The following is a 16,919-nucleotide window of genomic DNA, read 5'->3' on the forward strand; positions in this document are numbered from 1 at the left end:
GAGACGTTTGAAGCTAGTCGTGAATGATTCAATGATTTCAAAAAAAGAACTGGGATTCACACGGTCGTGAGGGCATGGGGAAGCTGCGAGTTCAGATGTGAAAGCCTCATAGGAGTACACTGAACGTTTTGCATCACTCATTGCTGCAGAAGGTTACATTCCCCAACAAATCTTCAACTGCGATGAATTGGGACTTTTGTGGAAAAAGATGCCACGGAAGACATTCACCATGGCGGAAAAGAGAAAACTGCTGGGCTATAAACCCATGAAGGATAGATTGACCCTAACCTTATGTGCTACTGGTAGCGGTGACTGCAAGGTTAAGCTACTGTTGGTGTATCACTACGAAAACACACATGCTTTCAAGATTCACACGATCTTTAAAGAAGAACTTCATGTGATGTGGCAAGCTAATTCAAAAGCATGGATTACCAAGCAGATCTTCACAGAATAGGTAAATCTGGACTTTGGTCTGGCAATCAAGAAATATTTGCTGGAAAATCACAAATTTTAAGTAATTTGTATTTTTCCTAACAGTACTTACCTCGAACTACTTTCTTAGGAGTATCTGGGATCTCCTCCCAACCGACCAGAGTTTTGTGTAGTTTACCCTAGTCCCATTTTCTATGGGGGGTAACCTCAGGTGGAGTGGTACATGCCCTGAGGCTATCCCCAGGTCAGACAGCATGCTTGCTCGGTCTCGATCTCCAGTAAGTTCTCTGGTCGCGTCGTGATAACATCTCAACGCTCTCTCCTTACCCAGTGCGACCCTTTGTGTCCCCGACCCCCCTTTTGTGTCTTACGCAGTCCCCACGTGGACCCATTGTGTTCATTCTATACCCCTTCCTACCCTTATCCTCTGTGTTCGTCGTGTAGGGGCAGCTTATGTTCTCCTACAGCCACGTGTCCGGAGTGCGAGTCCTGGAACGTGGTGCAGTGGGTGCGCTTCGGCACCAAGAAGAAGGCGTCCAAGAGGTCACATAGGAAGACGAGCCTCTCCTCGCCGCTTACTTCTCCCGATGCCTCGTCGAATGGAGCTTCTTTTATACAGCCACCTTCCCCTACCCAGAGTAGGGGACGAGGTAAGTCGATTGTGGGGAAGTGGCCCATTGCTCTTCCCCAGGAGTCTGAGTGGGTGCGGTATAGCACCAAGAAGAAGTAGGCGACGAAGAGGTCGCCTAAGGAACCTAGCGTCCCTTCCTCCCTTGCTTCACCGGGCGTCTCGTCTGACAGAGCTTCCCTACCACCCTCCCCTACCCAGAGTAGGGGACGAGGTAAGTCCGTTGAGGGGAAAAGGCCCGCGGCCCTTCCCCAAGAGTCTGATCATCAGGATAGTGGGGTTGTGGCGTCGTTCCAGACGAGTGAGGGGCAGGAGTGTGTATGGGAGACGGAGTTCTGGTGCAAGCAGGCCACGTCTCCTCTGATGACCCCATGTGGGGGAAAAATGTCCCTAATTCTTCTCCAGTCTCTTTGGCGTGTTTTTCAGTCACTTCTGCAGCCGAGGACGTCGCCGAGGAGCCTCCCAAGACGAGGCGCTGAGGAAGCTCAGGAGACGAAGGGAGAAGTCCCGCAAGAAGTTATCGCGTTCTCGCTCCCCCTCGAGGTCGCGCCACGAGAGTCGGCGCTCAAGATCCCCCAAGAGCAGTGAGTGGGTGGTGGTTCACCTCGACAGGCTGCTGGAGCTAGCTGCGGCACCAGGCCCTTCAAGTTGGCGTCCGAGGACGAACTCCCCGGATAGATACTCCTCTGGCAGCAGCGGCACCCGACGGAGGGACACATCATGGCAGGTTCCAGTCGACAGGCGTAAGTCCGCGAAGGTTCCGGCTCCATCCGCCCAGCGGAGAGAGTCGCCCCTTCGGTCAGGCAGCCGAGTCCTGACCTCCAAAGGCCACCTAGCTCGTCACGAGCGCAGCCCTCAGTTTTCCTCGACGGGCAGGCTCGCAGATACGAGAACCTCCGGAAGAGTTGTTGGACCCAGGACGGAGGCCCCCGTTCCGACAGCGATGCCCGTCCTTCGACGTGAACCCCGGCAACCCTACAGCAGGCTCTGGCAGACCGACATAAGTCCGCGAGGGTTCCGACTCCTTCCGCCCAGCGGAGAGTCACCCCTTCGGTCTGGCAGCCGTATCCCAGCCTCCAAGACTTCGACAGCCAGGTCTCGGTCGACAGGCATAAGCCCGCGAAGGTTCCGACTTCTCCCGCCCAGCGGAGAGAGTTGCCCCTTCGGACTGGCAGCCTTGTCCCGGCCTCCAGTTCTTCGATGGCCCGCCCTGAACGGAGGAACCAACCAGCCAGCACGGGGAAGCCCGTGGCTCCATGGATCTCCGCAGGAGCTCCATCCTTCCAGCGGAGGTAGCCGCTGGCTCGACCCGGCAGCATGGCATCCATACCCGGTACCACGATAGCTCCATTCAGGCTTCGTGGTCAACCGCTGGTATACCAGGGTACTCAGACCCCACAGATTTCTCTCATTCTAGACAATGCTCCCAGGCACCCTCCAGGTATTGAAGACAACATTCTTGATAAATTCGATTTCATTAATGTCCCCTATCTCTCCCCCCCCCCCCACCACTCAACTCCTCTAGCCCAAGGATCAACAGGTCATTTAATAAAGCTGTACACAATGCATTTGTGTAAAAAATGCTTTGATGTTACAGACAATACCAACCTAATCCTTCATGAATTTTGGAGGGACCATTTCAGTATTGTAAATTGTTTGAAAATTATTGATGATGCATGGCAACGTGTAACACAAAGAACCTTAAATTCCGCATGAAAGAATTTGTGGCCAGATTCTGTGGCTGAAAGGGATCTCAAAGGGTTCAATCTGCCATTGCGTTGGAAGAGATTGTGGCTTCAATAAAGTCCATAGGGCTGGAGGTAGATGAGGCAGATGTCAATAACCTTCTTGAGGAGCATCAAGAACTTGCAACTGAGGAGTTGATCAAGCTACAGATGATGCAACATTCGGAGGGGTTACCAGAGATCAGTAGTGAGGAGGAAGTTTAACCGATAGAATTTATTTCAAGGGAAGTGTTGGCTAAGTGGCAGGCTGCTTCCAATTACATTGAAAAAGAACACCCTGATAAATTGTCTACTGGTTGTGCTTCAGCTTTATTTAATGACACTTGCCTAACTCCTTTCCACAACATTTTGAAAGGAAGGCACAAACCAAGCTCCTTAGATAGGCATTTTTCAAAAGGCCTACAAAAAATGAAAGTGAGGCAAACAGAGCTAAGACAAGTGAAGAATAATAAAAAAAATACAAATTAAAAAAAGTAGATGATAGAAATAAAAAAATTCAGGCAGTTAAGTTCAGTAAAGTTAGTTTTAAGTTTAAGCATTACACTATGTGCAATGAACAGTAAATACAGTACCGTCCAATTCTCTCTCCTTCCCTTCCACCCTCCCTCCTCAACCGCACATACCACCGTTAGTGGCTACTGTTTGTCTCCAAGATAAGATCTCCATAATAAAACCATATTTCATTGCATACTATAGTAACCATTTACATGATTTTGTGAGTGTATGTTTATACTGTACAGTATAGCAATTACAAACATATCTTTCCATTATTATTATCATTGTTTTGGATGTTTTTAAGTGCGGGAACAGATGAAAAATTTTCAATTATTTCCTATGGGAAAAATTGACTTAAGATACGACCATATTGACATACGAGCTCTGTCCAGGAATGAATTAGACTCATTAGTCAAGGTATTACTGTATACTGAATAAAAATAGCAAAACCATCTCTTTCCAAAGAGAAGAAATCCAGCAAGTGTTTGGTCAAAGATTGCATCACCTCTATTATTGTTGGGTAGCATTTCAAGAACAAACCAAGCTTCGATGAAAATCCTTTTCATTATGGAAGCATCTACACATGACGTGCTTTTGCTTATTGGCTCCACAAACTCGATCTTGTAGTAACTGCCCAATGGAGGCCAGCAACAGCCAATTGTCAAAATATATCAACACCCATACCCCTTGCGAGTGGGCCTAAGCTGCAGCCAAGGTAAACACCTGAGGACCAGTATATAGTCTAAAGCACAATCTACCTGGCACACTATACCATAATGGGAGGAAGAAGCAGAGGTACCTTATATCCACTGAAAGAATGAAGTCTTCCTTCCTAACAGAGAAAAAAAAGAGAGAGAGAGAGAGAGAGAGAGAGAGAGAGAGAGAGAGAGAGAGAGAGAGAGAGAGAGAGAGAGAGAGAGAGAGAGAGAGAGAGAGAGAGAGAGGAAATTTGTTTTACATAACTGAAATGCAGATATCACAAATCTTTTTATGTAATTTGTATTTTTCCTGACTATACATACATACATATACCTAGGCACCTCCACCCAATTTTGGGGGGTAGCCGACGTCAACGATGAAACAAAACAAAAAGGGGACCTCTACTCTCTACGTTCCTCCAGCCTAACAAGGGACTCAACCGAGTTCAGATGGTAATGCTAGGGTGCCACAGCCCACCCTCCCACATTATCCACCACAGATGAAGTTTCATAATGCTGAATCCCATACTGCTGCTACCTCCGCGGTCATCTAAGGCATCGGAGGCAGTAGCAGGGCCTACCGGAACTGCGTCACAATCGCTCGCCATTCATTCCCATTTCTAGCACGCTCTCTTTCCTCTCTCACATCCATCCTCCTATCACCCAGAGCTTCCTTCACTCCATCCATCCACCCAAACCTTGGCCTTCCTCTTGTACTTCTCCCATCAACTCTTGCATTCATCACCTTCTTTAGCAGACAGCCTAAATCCTTTACTATAGGAGAATAGATGATAACAAAGTTGTAACACGGCAGTTAAAACATATAACAAGACGTAGCAACCAACAGGTGGTTTACATGTTGGTAGCAGGGAAGCAACTGTCTGGGGCCATGATGTTTAAATGTACTGTATGTTAGGGGATTGAGGTTGGTATCTTGACAGACCACCTGCAAGTTGTCGCTGGCAGCAGCCTGCTAACCACTACATAACTTTGGTGCCCAGACAAGGGAGTAATCAACCTTTAGTTATGGCATTGTCTTCGGCCAAAGGTTGTAAGACCAAGTGAAGTCTTAGACAGGATCTAGACAGCCTCACATAGATTGTTAGTGACCTGTTTACCAAGATCAGATCCCCGAAGCTATAACTGGTGGTGGAAGAGAACATTGGGTCGTTGCCATCATACCATATTGCCACAGGGGTCACAACAACCGTGCCGACCAGTGTGCCATCTACAATATATCACTGGCTTGGACAAACATCAATGGTCCTGTATTTGGAGAGAGTTCAGCGAGGGTTGACTTTAGCCCACTCTAGGGTTCAGGACAATACTATAACCTGTACCAGATTTCTGTAACACAGGATGGTGGTAGACATACTTCCATAGGTGCGGGCTTCAGGATAGGTCGGAAGAGTGCGCGCGTGGGTGAACATGCACAAGCGCAGGTAAACGCTCAAAGGCAGCCATGGCAACCCTGTTGGCATGTGAGCTGTGCCATAACTGTCCCACATGACCAATAGCCAATTCTTCTGACTTCTGGTTCCGCTGGGGTTGCCTTAACGAGGACACACCAGCAGGTGCAGGACATCCTGCCAAGTGCCTGAAAACTGGCAGAGACATTGATGGTGGCCAGGGATTGCTCTAGCCAACTTGCCACTTCACTGGACACAGTTTTGAGGAACTTTTGCTTCAGCTCTTTCCTGTCTAGGTTGAGCTGAGGGTGCCAACTTTTATAACGAGGCCAACTGCATGGCATAAATTTTGAACCAGGCTCTCCTCCAAGAATCTCGTCTCTCTCGGGCTCCTCGGCACCAGTCAAGGAGGAGATCCTTAATTTCCAGGTAGGAGGTCTCAGACCCCCTAGGCTGAAAAAACCAGCTTGATTTCCCCTTTCAGTTACCTTTAAGCTCAGTGGTCCATTGACTGGAGCTTCTTGCAGTATACCTACTAACACAGTAGGCCTTGAAATCCCTAAGGATTCTGGGGAAACTTTGGCCAGTTTCCAAAGGGGTTCTTCCTAGACTCAAAGGCCTCAACAGAGGAACAATCAGCCAAGCTGACACTGGAGTAGGAGTTGGTATTGTCGCTAGAGGAATCATTAATGGAACTTCTTCACTGGTCGACTCCCAAGTTGTAGGTGGCATTACTGGTCTGCTTGATCTGTTGTTGACTTTGGCCTGGCATCCACCTGAACCGTAGCTGCTGGAACCTCTTCCAGTCTGTTGGATGTTGACTGGTCATCCAGGAGCTGACTTCGTGCTCCACCAATTGGAGTGCGAGGCTAAATCGGTTGGTTACTGGAACAGGTGGGGAAGCAAGAGGCCCACACCAAGCTATTTTATCGTGTATTTTATTTTGTTTTTGTTTTACCATGCATAATCACAGCATTCTCTTAGCCAATGGAGACATTCCTTACATGAGACATTACTCTACCCACCTGACACCCCCCAAGATTAGACGTAGCTATCCTCACATCTCGCCTCACCACCAACTAAGACACTTGCAATTCTATTCTTTATTATTGATTATGTTATGTAAGGACTATTTTTGTGTATTTCTATGCTGGCGTACGTGATCAAATCACACAGGAAGCATTCTCTATAGAGGAATGCAACTGTGTCACTGTGCAATGGGCAAAGCATCCATCTCTAAGGAAGACTGGAACGTGCCATAAGCACAACTGATCATTACTGGACAACACCGCATGCTGCTTTCTCAGAAAACAGTGCAGTCACACTTGAAATGAGAAAAAGAAAAAGTTAGAACAGCCATTGAATAGAAAATAGAGCCAGCAGAGTACGTCGGCTCTCTACAATGGCCAATGAGTGTGCAGGCAATGGCGGGAGTATCTCATGCTACCGCGCCGGTTCTGCCAGAAGGTTTTATGCCTAAACACCACCTCACACTGAATACTGTATATCTCCTAAGAATGCAGGTTTATATTTTGTGTTGAAACAACTGTTATTTATATACTCCCCTGATACAGTAATCATCTTACTTCCCTCTAAAAACACGGAATAATCGATATATTTTCTTCCCTACCAAACCTCTAGTGAGGTATCGAGAAAATCTGGTGAATATTGGCACAAGGTAAATTTTAATTTTCTTTTGCCGCATTGGTCAGGCTAACCACCCATCCCTGAGATTATTTAAATTTAATACATACATACATACATATACCAAAGGCACTTCCCCCAAGTTTGGGGGGTAGCCGACAACAACAAGAAACAAAACAAAAAGGGGACCTCTACTCTCTACGTTCCTCCAGCCTAACCAGGGACTCAGCCGAGTTCAGCTGGTACTGCTAGGGTGCCACAGCCCAACCTCCCACATTTCCACCACAGATGAAGCTTCATACTGCTGAGTCCCCTACTGCTGCTACCTCCGCGGTCATCTAAGGCACCGGAGGAAGCAGCAGGGCCTACCGGAACTGCGTCACAATCGCTCGCCATTCATTCCTATTTCTAGCACGCTCTCTTGCCTCTCTCACATCTATCCTCCTATCACCCAGAGCTTTCTTCACACCATCCATCCACCCAAACCTTGGCCTTCCTCTTGTACTTCTCCCATCAACTCTTGCATTCATCACCTTCTTTAGCAGACAGCCATTTTCCATTCTCTCAACATGGCCAAACCACCTCAACACATTCATATCCACTCTAGCCGCTAACTCATTTCTTACACCCGTTCTCACCCTCACCACTTCGTTCCTAACCCTATCTACTCGAGATACACCAGCCATACTCCTCAGACACTTCATCTCAAACACATTCAATTTCTGTCTCTCCATCACTTTCATTCCCCACAACTCCGATCCATACATCACAGTTGGTACAATCACTTTCTCATATAGAACTCTCTTTACATTCATGCCCATAAATTTAATGCTTTGAATATATTGCCCTCTAGATCTGATAGCAACCACTGTGTAGATTCTTTAAAGGAATTATTTCTGAGTGATTATGATCAACATTCTCCTTGTGTTTTAGTAGGGGAGAGTATTGTGATTTAAGTAAGTGCAAAGGCCTCTCTCTTCCTCTCATGCAAAAGTATGTATTTCAGGTTGCTGACTACATGAAAAGTTTCAACCATAAAAGAAAACATGCCGATAGTTCAGGGGGAAATCTACGGAGATGTCAGAATTGAATTCTAATTCAATACTTAACAAATCAGTTTTAGATAGTGACGAGTTGCAGGAGCTCTAACTTCCTTAACTTCTTTGGTAAATTATTGGAAGGCCACAGTCTTCTATTAAAGACAGTAATTATGATCGCACTTGCCCAGTTGCTCCCCTCCCCCTAACCAGACTTCTAGAGTCAAGTTTAGTGGTATTGGTGTTCCATTCATTAAGGGATCTGAAGGGCACAGCACCTTACAGATTTGATATCCTCTAATAGAACTTAGAATTCTTTACTTATTTCAGACCCCTCTGCTGTGCAACTCTCATATTCCCAAAAACCTAGTTACTCTTTTAGACAACTAGATAGTGAGGATAAAGACCAAGTTGGTAGTCTAGACCCTAATATCCCACCGCTTGCTAAAGAACAAACTCATAAGCAACTTTGTAATTCATATGTGGATGGCACAGCATGTAGTACTTAATGTTTCTGAACAAGTTTCAGCTAAAGTAGAAGGGTTGCATCAAGTTTTCGATGGGAGTGCATTTCATTTGCTAGCAAGCTCAGCCACTAGAAAATAATGGGTTAACTCTAGTGAAATAAATGTAGACGCAAATACTTCTACTGCTGAAACAAGTCCCTTCAATTAAAAATGCACCACAGCTCCTATGCAAAAATGTAAACAGCTATAATATGAAACTACAATGCATAAATAATGAAAATTCATAATGATATACAGCTAATATTTACAAAACTGTAGTAGGCGATTCACTTTTGTTTCTATAGTAGCTACTAGCACAACTTTCAGATGTTTAACAAAGTACCTTAGGCTACTCTACTCATTTTCAACAAAATAGGAGTAGAAATACAATTTTAAATTATTGTAAAACATTAAGGTACCATTTCCCTAAAAGGCAATAAGTACTGAAACACAAAATATATGATAGATAGGTAAAAATTAATACAATCGGTGGTTTGATTTCAGTTAGCCCATCATTCTACCTTACAAAGAAAGCTTACTTACCAAATGCTTTTTCTTTAATTAGGATTCACATTTGCACGTTCAATAGTGTAATTATAAAAAATCTTGTTATTTGCACGTTCAATAGTGTAATTATAAAAAATCTTGTTATTTGCACGTTCAATAGTGTAATTATAAAAAATCTTATTTGCACGTTCAATAGTGTAATTATAAAAAATCTTGTTATTTGCACGTTCAATAGTGTAATTATAAAAAATCTTGTTAAGCTCAACAGCCTAGGCATCAAAATACACACATTCATAGCAAGAATGAGTAATAATGCAAGAAAAACTTTAAATTGTTGGTTGTTCAAAGTAAGAGAAATAAAATGCATAACTGATGGAAAATAGTGGAAGGTTGCAAGTTGCGGGTGGGTTGAGAGTTATCTTACCCTGACATTGGTCTAACAAACTTTATTATAGCTACATCTTAGCAGAATTTCATCAAATTGTAAAAGAGAGAGAAATACAGACAAAATATATACTTCTAACATGCAAAGAATGTTCTTTAGCAAGAAGAAAGGTTGTTAGCATCATTAATAAACCAAGTAGCTTAACAGAAAATAAGTCCAATTTCCTGTTACACCCACCTGAAGTATATGTTAAATAACAACATTGATTTACTGCTGCTAAAGAAAGACGCTCATTCAGCTCATCTTCCGGTTCTGCTTTCCCCATATCCATCAAATCATCCCAAGATACAACTCCTGCTCCACCTGGTGATCCAGACCATTGCACAATTGCCTGAAAAAAAATAAGATTTATTGCTTAAAGGTCATTTAATAAGTATGTTTACAATTAATTGCTTAAAGGTCACTTAATAAGTATGTTTACAATTAATAACATGTAGTATTAGCAAGCGTGCAAGCATCATTTGTAACCTCTGTGTTAATAATGCTGCCAGTGAGTTATAAAATGTAATTAAATATATCTAAAGCTGTAGTTGGATAACTCCTTAAATGTTACATACTTGGTGTAAAGATGCTGTCTCACAAACTGAAAACTATCATTTCTGAAAAGTTTCTACATACAGTATATTACTTTCAAATTCTGTATGAATTCATATGAACAAACCTCTCCATTTATTACAATTATATATTTACTGATAATCAACAGGTACATGAGCTCTTCTAATATGTAAATGTCTTCATGTATTTGGAAACTATGTATTTCATATTTGGTGCTAGTAATTTAAATTATTGGCCTCTACTGGGAATATTTCCTGTATATAATTTATTTCTTAAAACTACAGAATTTTTCTTTAGAACTCATTCGCTACACATAAAAATATGCTTAACCACTTTTGCATGGAAATGAGTATGTTTGTATCATTGTAAATTTTAGTTACATTACTCAATTCATGAACAACAAATGCTGAGTGGCCCTTCCAGCTGAATACGTAAATTGTGTTCTCAAAAGTTCTGTAAAATCTCGCAATTGGTAACAGTTCTGATGACACCTTACACCAAATCTCTCTTAAGAGGTAACAGCTTTTTTTCCTTCTGAGTGAGGATGTAAATCCTTTCCTGAGTATTCACATGAAAATTACATTTACTGTAGTTGTTACAAATGGAGACTCATGCTTATGACTATTTGGAACCATATTCTTTTCCTATATCTCATTATAATTTCCAATATTGTGTGCAGCTGTTCCAGTTTTTAAGTCCATTTTTCAATTATTGATATAATACTAGCAGTAACTTTACATCACCTTCTTCACAGCTGATGTTACAGATTTGCAACAATCCTTCCAAAAATATATACATATTTTTTTCAACGGTCCATAGTCTTATTCACTACAGTATTAGTTTTAATAGTGACAATGGATCTTTGGGTTTAATTGCTTCAATCCTAATTTTTTGTTTCACCACTCACTTGGTGAAGAAAATTGTCTCTGCGTGTCTCAGCATTAATCTGAGAAAGACAAGGAGAAATAAGAATACCTAAATAATTTCATCAGCTTCTCCTTTATCTAATCCTTTAAAAGTCTTTAAATTTGGTGCTTGTAAATTAGATTTTGGAGTAAAAAGTAAAGTCAAAAGTAGTTTTTAATTAACTCTTGTAATTTTCAGTTATTTCCTTTGGCATTTAGGTTAACACTGACAGGCTTGATGACTAGATTAAACTTGCCTGGATCAAATTCATATCGACTATCCATATAATAGGATTCAGGCTGATTAAACTTGGCTATACTTTTAATTACTTTTTGGTTTAATTCTATGATTTTTTGGGGGGTTAGTCTGGCTATCAGCAGGTTGAATGGCCCCATGATAATCACCATTATTGATCTATTCCCTTTCACAATTGTTCAATTTTTGCCTCTCTTAAGAGTCAGTATTCAGTAGCTTAGTCTTTTTTCCTTATTTCCCTTCTTGTTGGTATATACTGGTTGCTTCCACACTACCTCAGCAACTTGCCTGGAGTTAATACCAGTCATCACTACCAATTAAGTAGACAACCATGGCTTTCAATGTCACCATCACCAAAAATATCTAAAAATCCTCAAATCTGAAGGTTTTGTGGATTCCAATAGAACCAATGCCAGTCTTGTCTGGCATGTTGTTTGAAGAGACTGGAGTGAACCAGGTATAAAGTAAAACAAGACAGACCTCTCCCACTTGGAATCTATTACAATTTCAAAATTTTCATCAAGGGTCAATCTACAATCTTGACAGTTACTTATAAGGAAGTACTCCATAATTCTGTCCAAAAAATACATATTGTTTATGCTCTAGCATGTAAAGATGTAATTTATTGCATGAACTACTACCTCCAAGCCTGAAACAAATGTCCTGAACTATAGCAACATAGTACACATGTATCAATACTACACTATACATATAACAGAAAGAAGAGTAACTCCACACAACAACAACAAATATTCAATACATACAATAATTGCATCAATAACTATCCATGATATGAATAAAGAATTTTACTCAATGCTAGACTATGAAAGACACTGAATTTTTGGCCAAACAAAATAGTTTTTGCATGCAAACCCATTACATATATATATGGCCACACTTGTAGTCTTCAAATATACTCAGCCTCTTTCATCTGACTGACTGAGTATCATTTGTAACATGACATGTACACTAAGGAAAGTCAGGGGCCTATTACTGTAACTCTTACTTCACTACTCATGATGTTCGGATGTGAAGCTATGAGATGAGTGTGTCTGAGAAACTAGAAAACATTCTATGAATGATGATTTTATCAAACATTAAATTTATTTTGTCATTTCCCCATCATTCACATACAGGAAAACCTCATCTAATCTGCTTAATCGAGACCTACACTACACGTCTCATAGTACTTACGTCAGTGGGAAAGGATAGAAACATATAACTAAAAAGAATAATTAAAGTGTGAATTAAACTGTTTCCTATGTGCAGAGAAGATCAACATTCTTGAATGGGAGGGTAAATATCACAATTTTTAAAACATTTTATATTTTTCCTAACTATGCAAACCTGAATCCTTTACTATAAGAGAATAAATAGTTGTGAAACTGGAACACAACAATTAAAACTTATAACAAGGTCAAAACAACCAATAGGTGGTTTAACTGTCAGTAGCAGAAAGGTAACGGCCCAACCCCTCTTGGCTCACTAACAACTTGCTTACATGGCAGCTGACTTACTTGGGGGTTGGTGCTGGCGGGAAAGTTTGAGTAAATAACTCAAGATTTGTATAGTTAGAAAAAATGCAAATTAATAAAAAAAAATTCTGATTTGTTCCGACACGGATACAAACCATAGTTCTTTACTATTGAAGACTTATCCTTAGGTGGGAGGAAGTCTCAATTCCAATTGGCTGGAAACAACCTGGGAACTTGAGACTTGTGCATTTGAGATGCTGAATTGTCAGGGTTCTTAACACCTTGTGAACCAGAAAAAAAAAAAAAAACTTGTGGGTATTACAGCAAGTGCCTTGAAGGCTTCTACTTTTAAATCTAAATTTAAATTTCAAGCCAGAATCCTGTGTTATAACCTTGAAAAAGAAAAATGGGTTTGTCAAAACTATCACTGAAGCATATATTATGGATTATTGGATTTGCCTGGATACAGTAAATCATACTCCCCTCATAAGGAATGTAGGGAAAAGACTACCCATTGGCTTGTACACAGGATAGTTGAAAGCTAAGTGATCTTACAAAACTTTCAAATAAAGTCAAGCTGACAAGCTATTTCAGGCTGTACCCCCAAGAGAGGATAAGATAAAGGGATGAAAAGGCCAGTCATTCCTCACTTTCATCTCAACCTTACCCGTAACCTCAGCCCTCGATCTGTAGTTACTGGTCATTTAAGAGGAGCCAAAGTAGCTAAATCACCTTTTGCACACCTACTACATGTTCCAGGGAGAAAGTATCCATGGACCTGTGAGTCACAGCCAGCAGGTAATGGGTGGTGAAGGTCGTTTACCATTTCTAGACACCTTCCTGGAGAACCTACTACACAGAAATTTCTTCTTATAGTCAAGAGAGGAGCTTACACCTCTTGACTTCATGGGCTTTCACTTGCACCTCTTCCAATATCTACCTGCTTTAGATAAAAGATTTGGTGCAAGGTCGAGAGCCTTTTACTGCTGAAAAGGAGGAGAGTTTCTCCTTACGGAGATATTACAAAAACCTGATATTAACGGAACACAGGCTAAGAGAGGAGAGACATCTCTTACGACACCAACCAGATACGATGATCTATTTGGGCTGAAAGACTGCTGTCAAAGATATCCGGAGGTATCTGGACATCTGTTGCCCAGTCTCTCAAAAAAATGGCTTTCTCTGAGAGGACATGCTGGATAACCACAATGTGTGAAGATGAAGGGACTTCACTGCCTCATGATAAATCTTGTCTGATTGATTGATTTGAGGTTTTTTGGCATCCTGATATCTAAGGTCATTGAGGGCAATATCGTTTAGTGTAAATAAAAGTTAAAAAAAAAATGTAATTAAAACCATGAGCAAAGATGTCATTTTAATAACTAAATATTTTTCAGAAGACCTGCTTCTGAAATAAATTTAAAAATTCCACGAGCATGGTAGGACAGATCATGTCCAAGAATCTTGGCAAGGATGAACCTGCCATTCTCACCGCGAGCCTCAAACAGGTATCTATTTCTCTCACTACTATATGTGGGGCATTCAGTTAACAAATGCCTCACTGTCAATGGTACTAAACAGTCGTCGCAATATGGTTGATGTTGGTCAGCCAGCAAAACTTCATGTGTTATCCAAGTGTCACCAATGCGGAGACGACAAAGAGTAGTCTCCCCCTTTCGAGGCATCCGGGTATACCTCCAAGGAGAAATAACATTTACTTATTTCTCTCATCTTATTATCAAGTAAAGCATCCCAATAGCATTCTTAATTGTAGGTAAAAAATCATTACTGGAAGAAACAAGAGGAGAATAAGCAAGATCTCAAAGAGAGGAAAAGAGAGGTACAGGGAAGGAAACGCCCAGGCGCTTCCAGGGGCTCCGCTAAGCCCCCTAAAATATCTGTCCTCCCTCACTGTTCTGAACCAACCCCTGGGGGTAGACGGAACACATGCCCAAGTTGAATAGGAAACTTTATATCTCCTAGAAGTTGGGGCCCAATCCCCTTGAAGAGCTTCAATTCTGGCCCAGCTTTCGGCGTACCCAGATTGCTTCGTGAGACTAGGAGATGAACATACATCCCGCGAAGAGGCTACACCGAAGGAAGTCCTTGTCCTCGAACATGACAAGGCCCAAGCCATCCTTACCAAGACCCAGAAAGGGGCCGGATATAATAACTCTAAAGTCTCAGCAGTGATGAAGAAGCATCCAACCGTCATTGCTCCTTCCTCATGAGCCTTCCTCCCTTTCGGGGAAGGCCCTAGACTATGTTAGAAGAGCAGTCGATGAGGGCAAACTGCCCAATCCTAGAGAAAGGTCTCTAGCTATGCCCACCAGCAAGGAGAAGTGGAAAGAAGTACATCTAACCTTCTCCGTCTTGAAATTGGATCCGGAGATAGCAGGTCAGCAGTTTAACAAGAACCTTCCAAAGTTGCAAAACCATCCTTTGAGAAGGGAAAAGGAGACAAAAGATAAGCTTATCGTCTCCCTGTCTCGTCAGAACTGCTTAAGAAATATGTGCAGGCCTTTAGTAACGCCCTACCCTTGTGATGGATTTGTAGGTTTTTTCTCAGGTCAAAAAAGGACCAGTAAAGACCATGTGTTTGCCGCATCAACGGTGAAGCACGAACCCAGAAAACTGATTTCATCCTGTATCGGGGGCATAGACCCTCTCCCACAGGAAATGGTCCAAGAGGTCATTACCAAAGCCACCACGGAGAATGGGAACCTGCTCCAAAAGTGGGGCATGTCCTCAAACAGGAAATCCTCATTAGAACTGCACAATTTCCGACCGTGACCATGACCATGGTGCCTCAAATGGTACCCCAGCCGCAAACCACCTTCCAGATGGTCACTCAACAGCTGGTAGCAAGTCACCTGTGTTTAATCCAGGGCTTTGAAGGGCACTCGACCACCTTTTGGCCCTACAAAGGTAAGGGCCCAAAAAGAGAGGATCCTCCGGAAACCCCCCAAGGGTGGAGGAGGACGCGGTCACGGAAACAAGTCCTCAGAAACCTCTACACAATGAGAGGTTCCAGGTAGGAGGCAGATTTTTCCACTTTCGGGATCGTTGGACCTTCAATTCCTGGTCCACAGCCAAATTACCAATGGACTTGGTTGGAAATGGAACAAAAATCCACCCCACTTTTCCAAAATTCTTCCAACACCCCTTATTAGAAGAATATACCTCACTTGAATAAGAAGGTAACGAGAAAAGCGAAGTCCATCAAAATTCCAGGGAAGGCTGTTTTGTGTTCCCAAAAAGACTCGGAAAAACCCAGAGTCATTCTAGACTTGTCTCCACTCAAGTTCATTGAGAACAAGTTCCGGATGCTTACATTGCAACACATAAGGACCCTTCTACCAAAAAGGGGCGTACACAGTCTCAATAGACCTGGCAGATGCTTACTGGCACCTACCAGTCAGTTGCCCCCTCTTCTCCTACCTAGGATTCAGGCTACAGAGGACAAAATTTGTCTTCACAGCCATGCCCTTTGGACTAAATATAGCGACACGATCGTCGTCCAGCACCTGTGCTCTGAAAGAGTACAGGTAGTAGCATACCTGGACGATTGGTGGGTGCGGGCAGCATCCAAGACTACTTGTCCGCAAAAGGCTGGAAAGGTGATCCAGTTCCTGGAACACCTACGCCTAAAGACCAGTCGCAAGAAGTTTCGCTTTTCTCCAACTCACAAGTTTCAGTGGTTGTGAATCCATGGGAACTTGCAGTCACAACACCTCTCCATTCTATCAAAGAAGGGGAGAAAAATAGCGGTATCTATCAGGAGACTAATCCAACACAAGAGGATTTCAAAATACCAACAGAAAAGAGCACTGGGCTCTTTTCGGTTTGCAATAGTGACAGACCCGGTGCTAAGAAGCACAGCCAAAGGATACGCCAGGGGTCTGGAGAAGATACGCATCAAACGCTCGAAGAAATCGACAAGGTTGACACCGACCCGATCGTGCATGCTATTGAGGCCGTGGTCAATGAATAAGAGCCTAGCACAGACAATTTTCTTGCAACCACCACAAACATCAGTGGCGATACACACGGAAGCCTCCCTGAAAAAACGGGGAGGCCATCCGTATGAAAGGAAAGGGCAAGAAATTGATCATTCCAGTTCAAAACTTCCACATCAACATCTTGGAGGCTATGACAGTCCTCCTGATGTTGAGGAGACTA

General features: G+C 42.6%; 1 protein-coding gene across 4 annotated transcripts in view; it reads right to left on the reverse strand.

Moving 5' to 3' along the window:
• LOC137655686 (long-chain-fatty-acid--CoA ligase ACSBG2-like) overlaps positions 1–16,919 on the reverse strand; it is a 131,900-nt gene that overhangs the window by 39,652 nt on the left and 75,329 nt on the right. For all 4 annotated transcript variants that reach the window (XM_068389646.1, XM_068389645.1, XM_068389648.1 and 1 more), the window contains exon 7: positions 9,724–9,877. In XM_068389646.1, the coding sequence (XP_068245747.1) occupies positions 9,724–9,877 (154 nt within the window). The remainder of the gene's footprint in view (positions 1–9,723; positions 9,878–16,919) is intronic.

Source organism: Palaemon carinicauda, chromosome 16 (assembly GCF_036898095.1).
Source record: "Palaemon carinicauda isolate YSFRI2023 chromosome 16, ASM3689809v2, whole genome shotgun sequence".
In the NCBI taxonomy this organism is placed as follows: domain Eukaryota; kingdom Metazoa; phylum Arthropoda; class Malacostraca; order Decapoda; family Palaemonidae; genus Palaemon; species Palaemon carinicauda.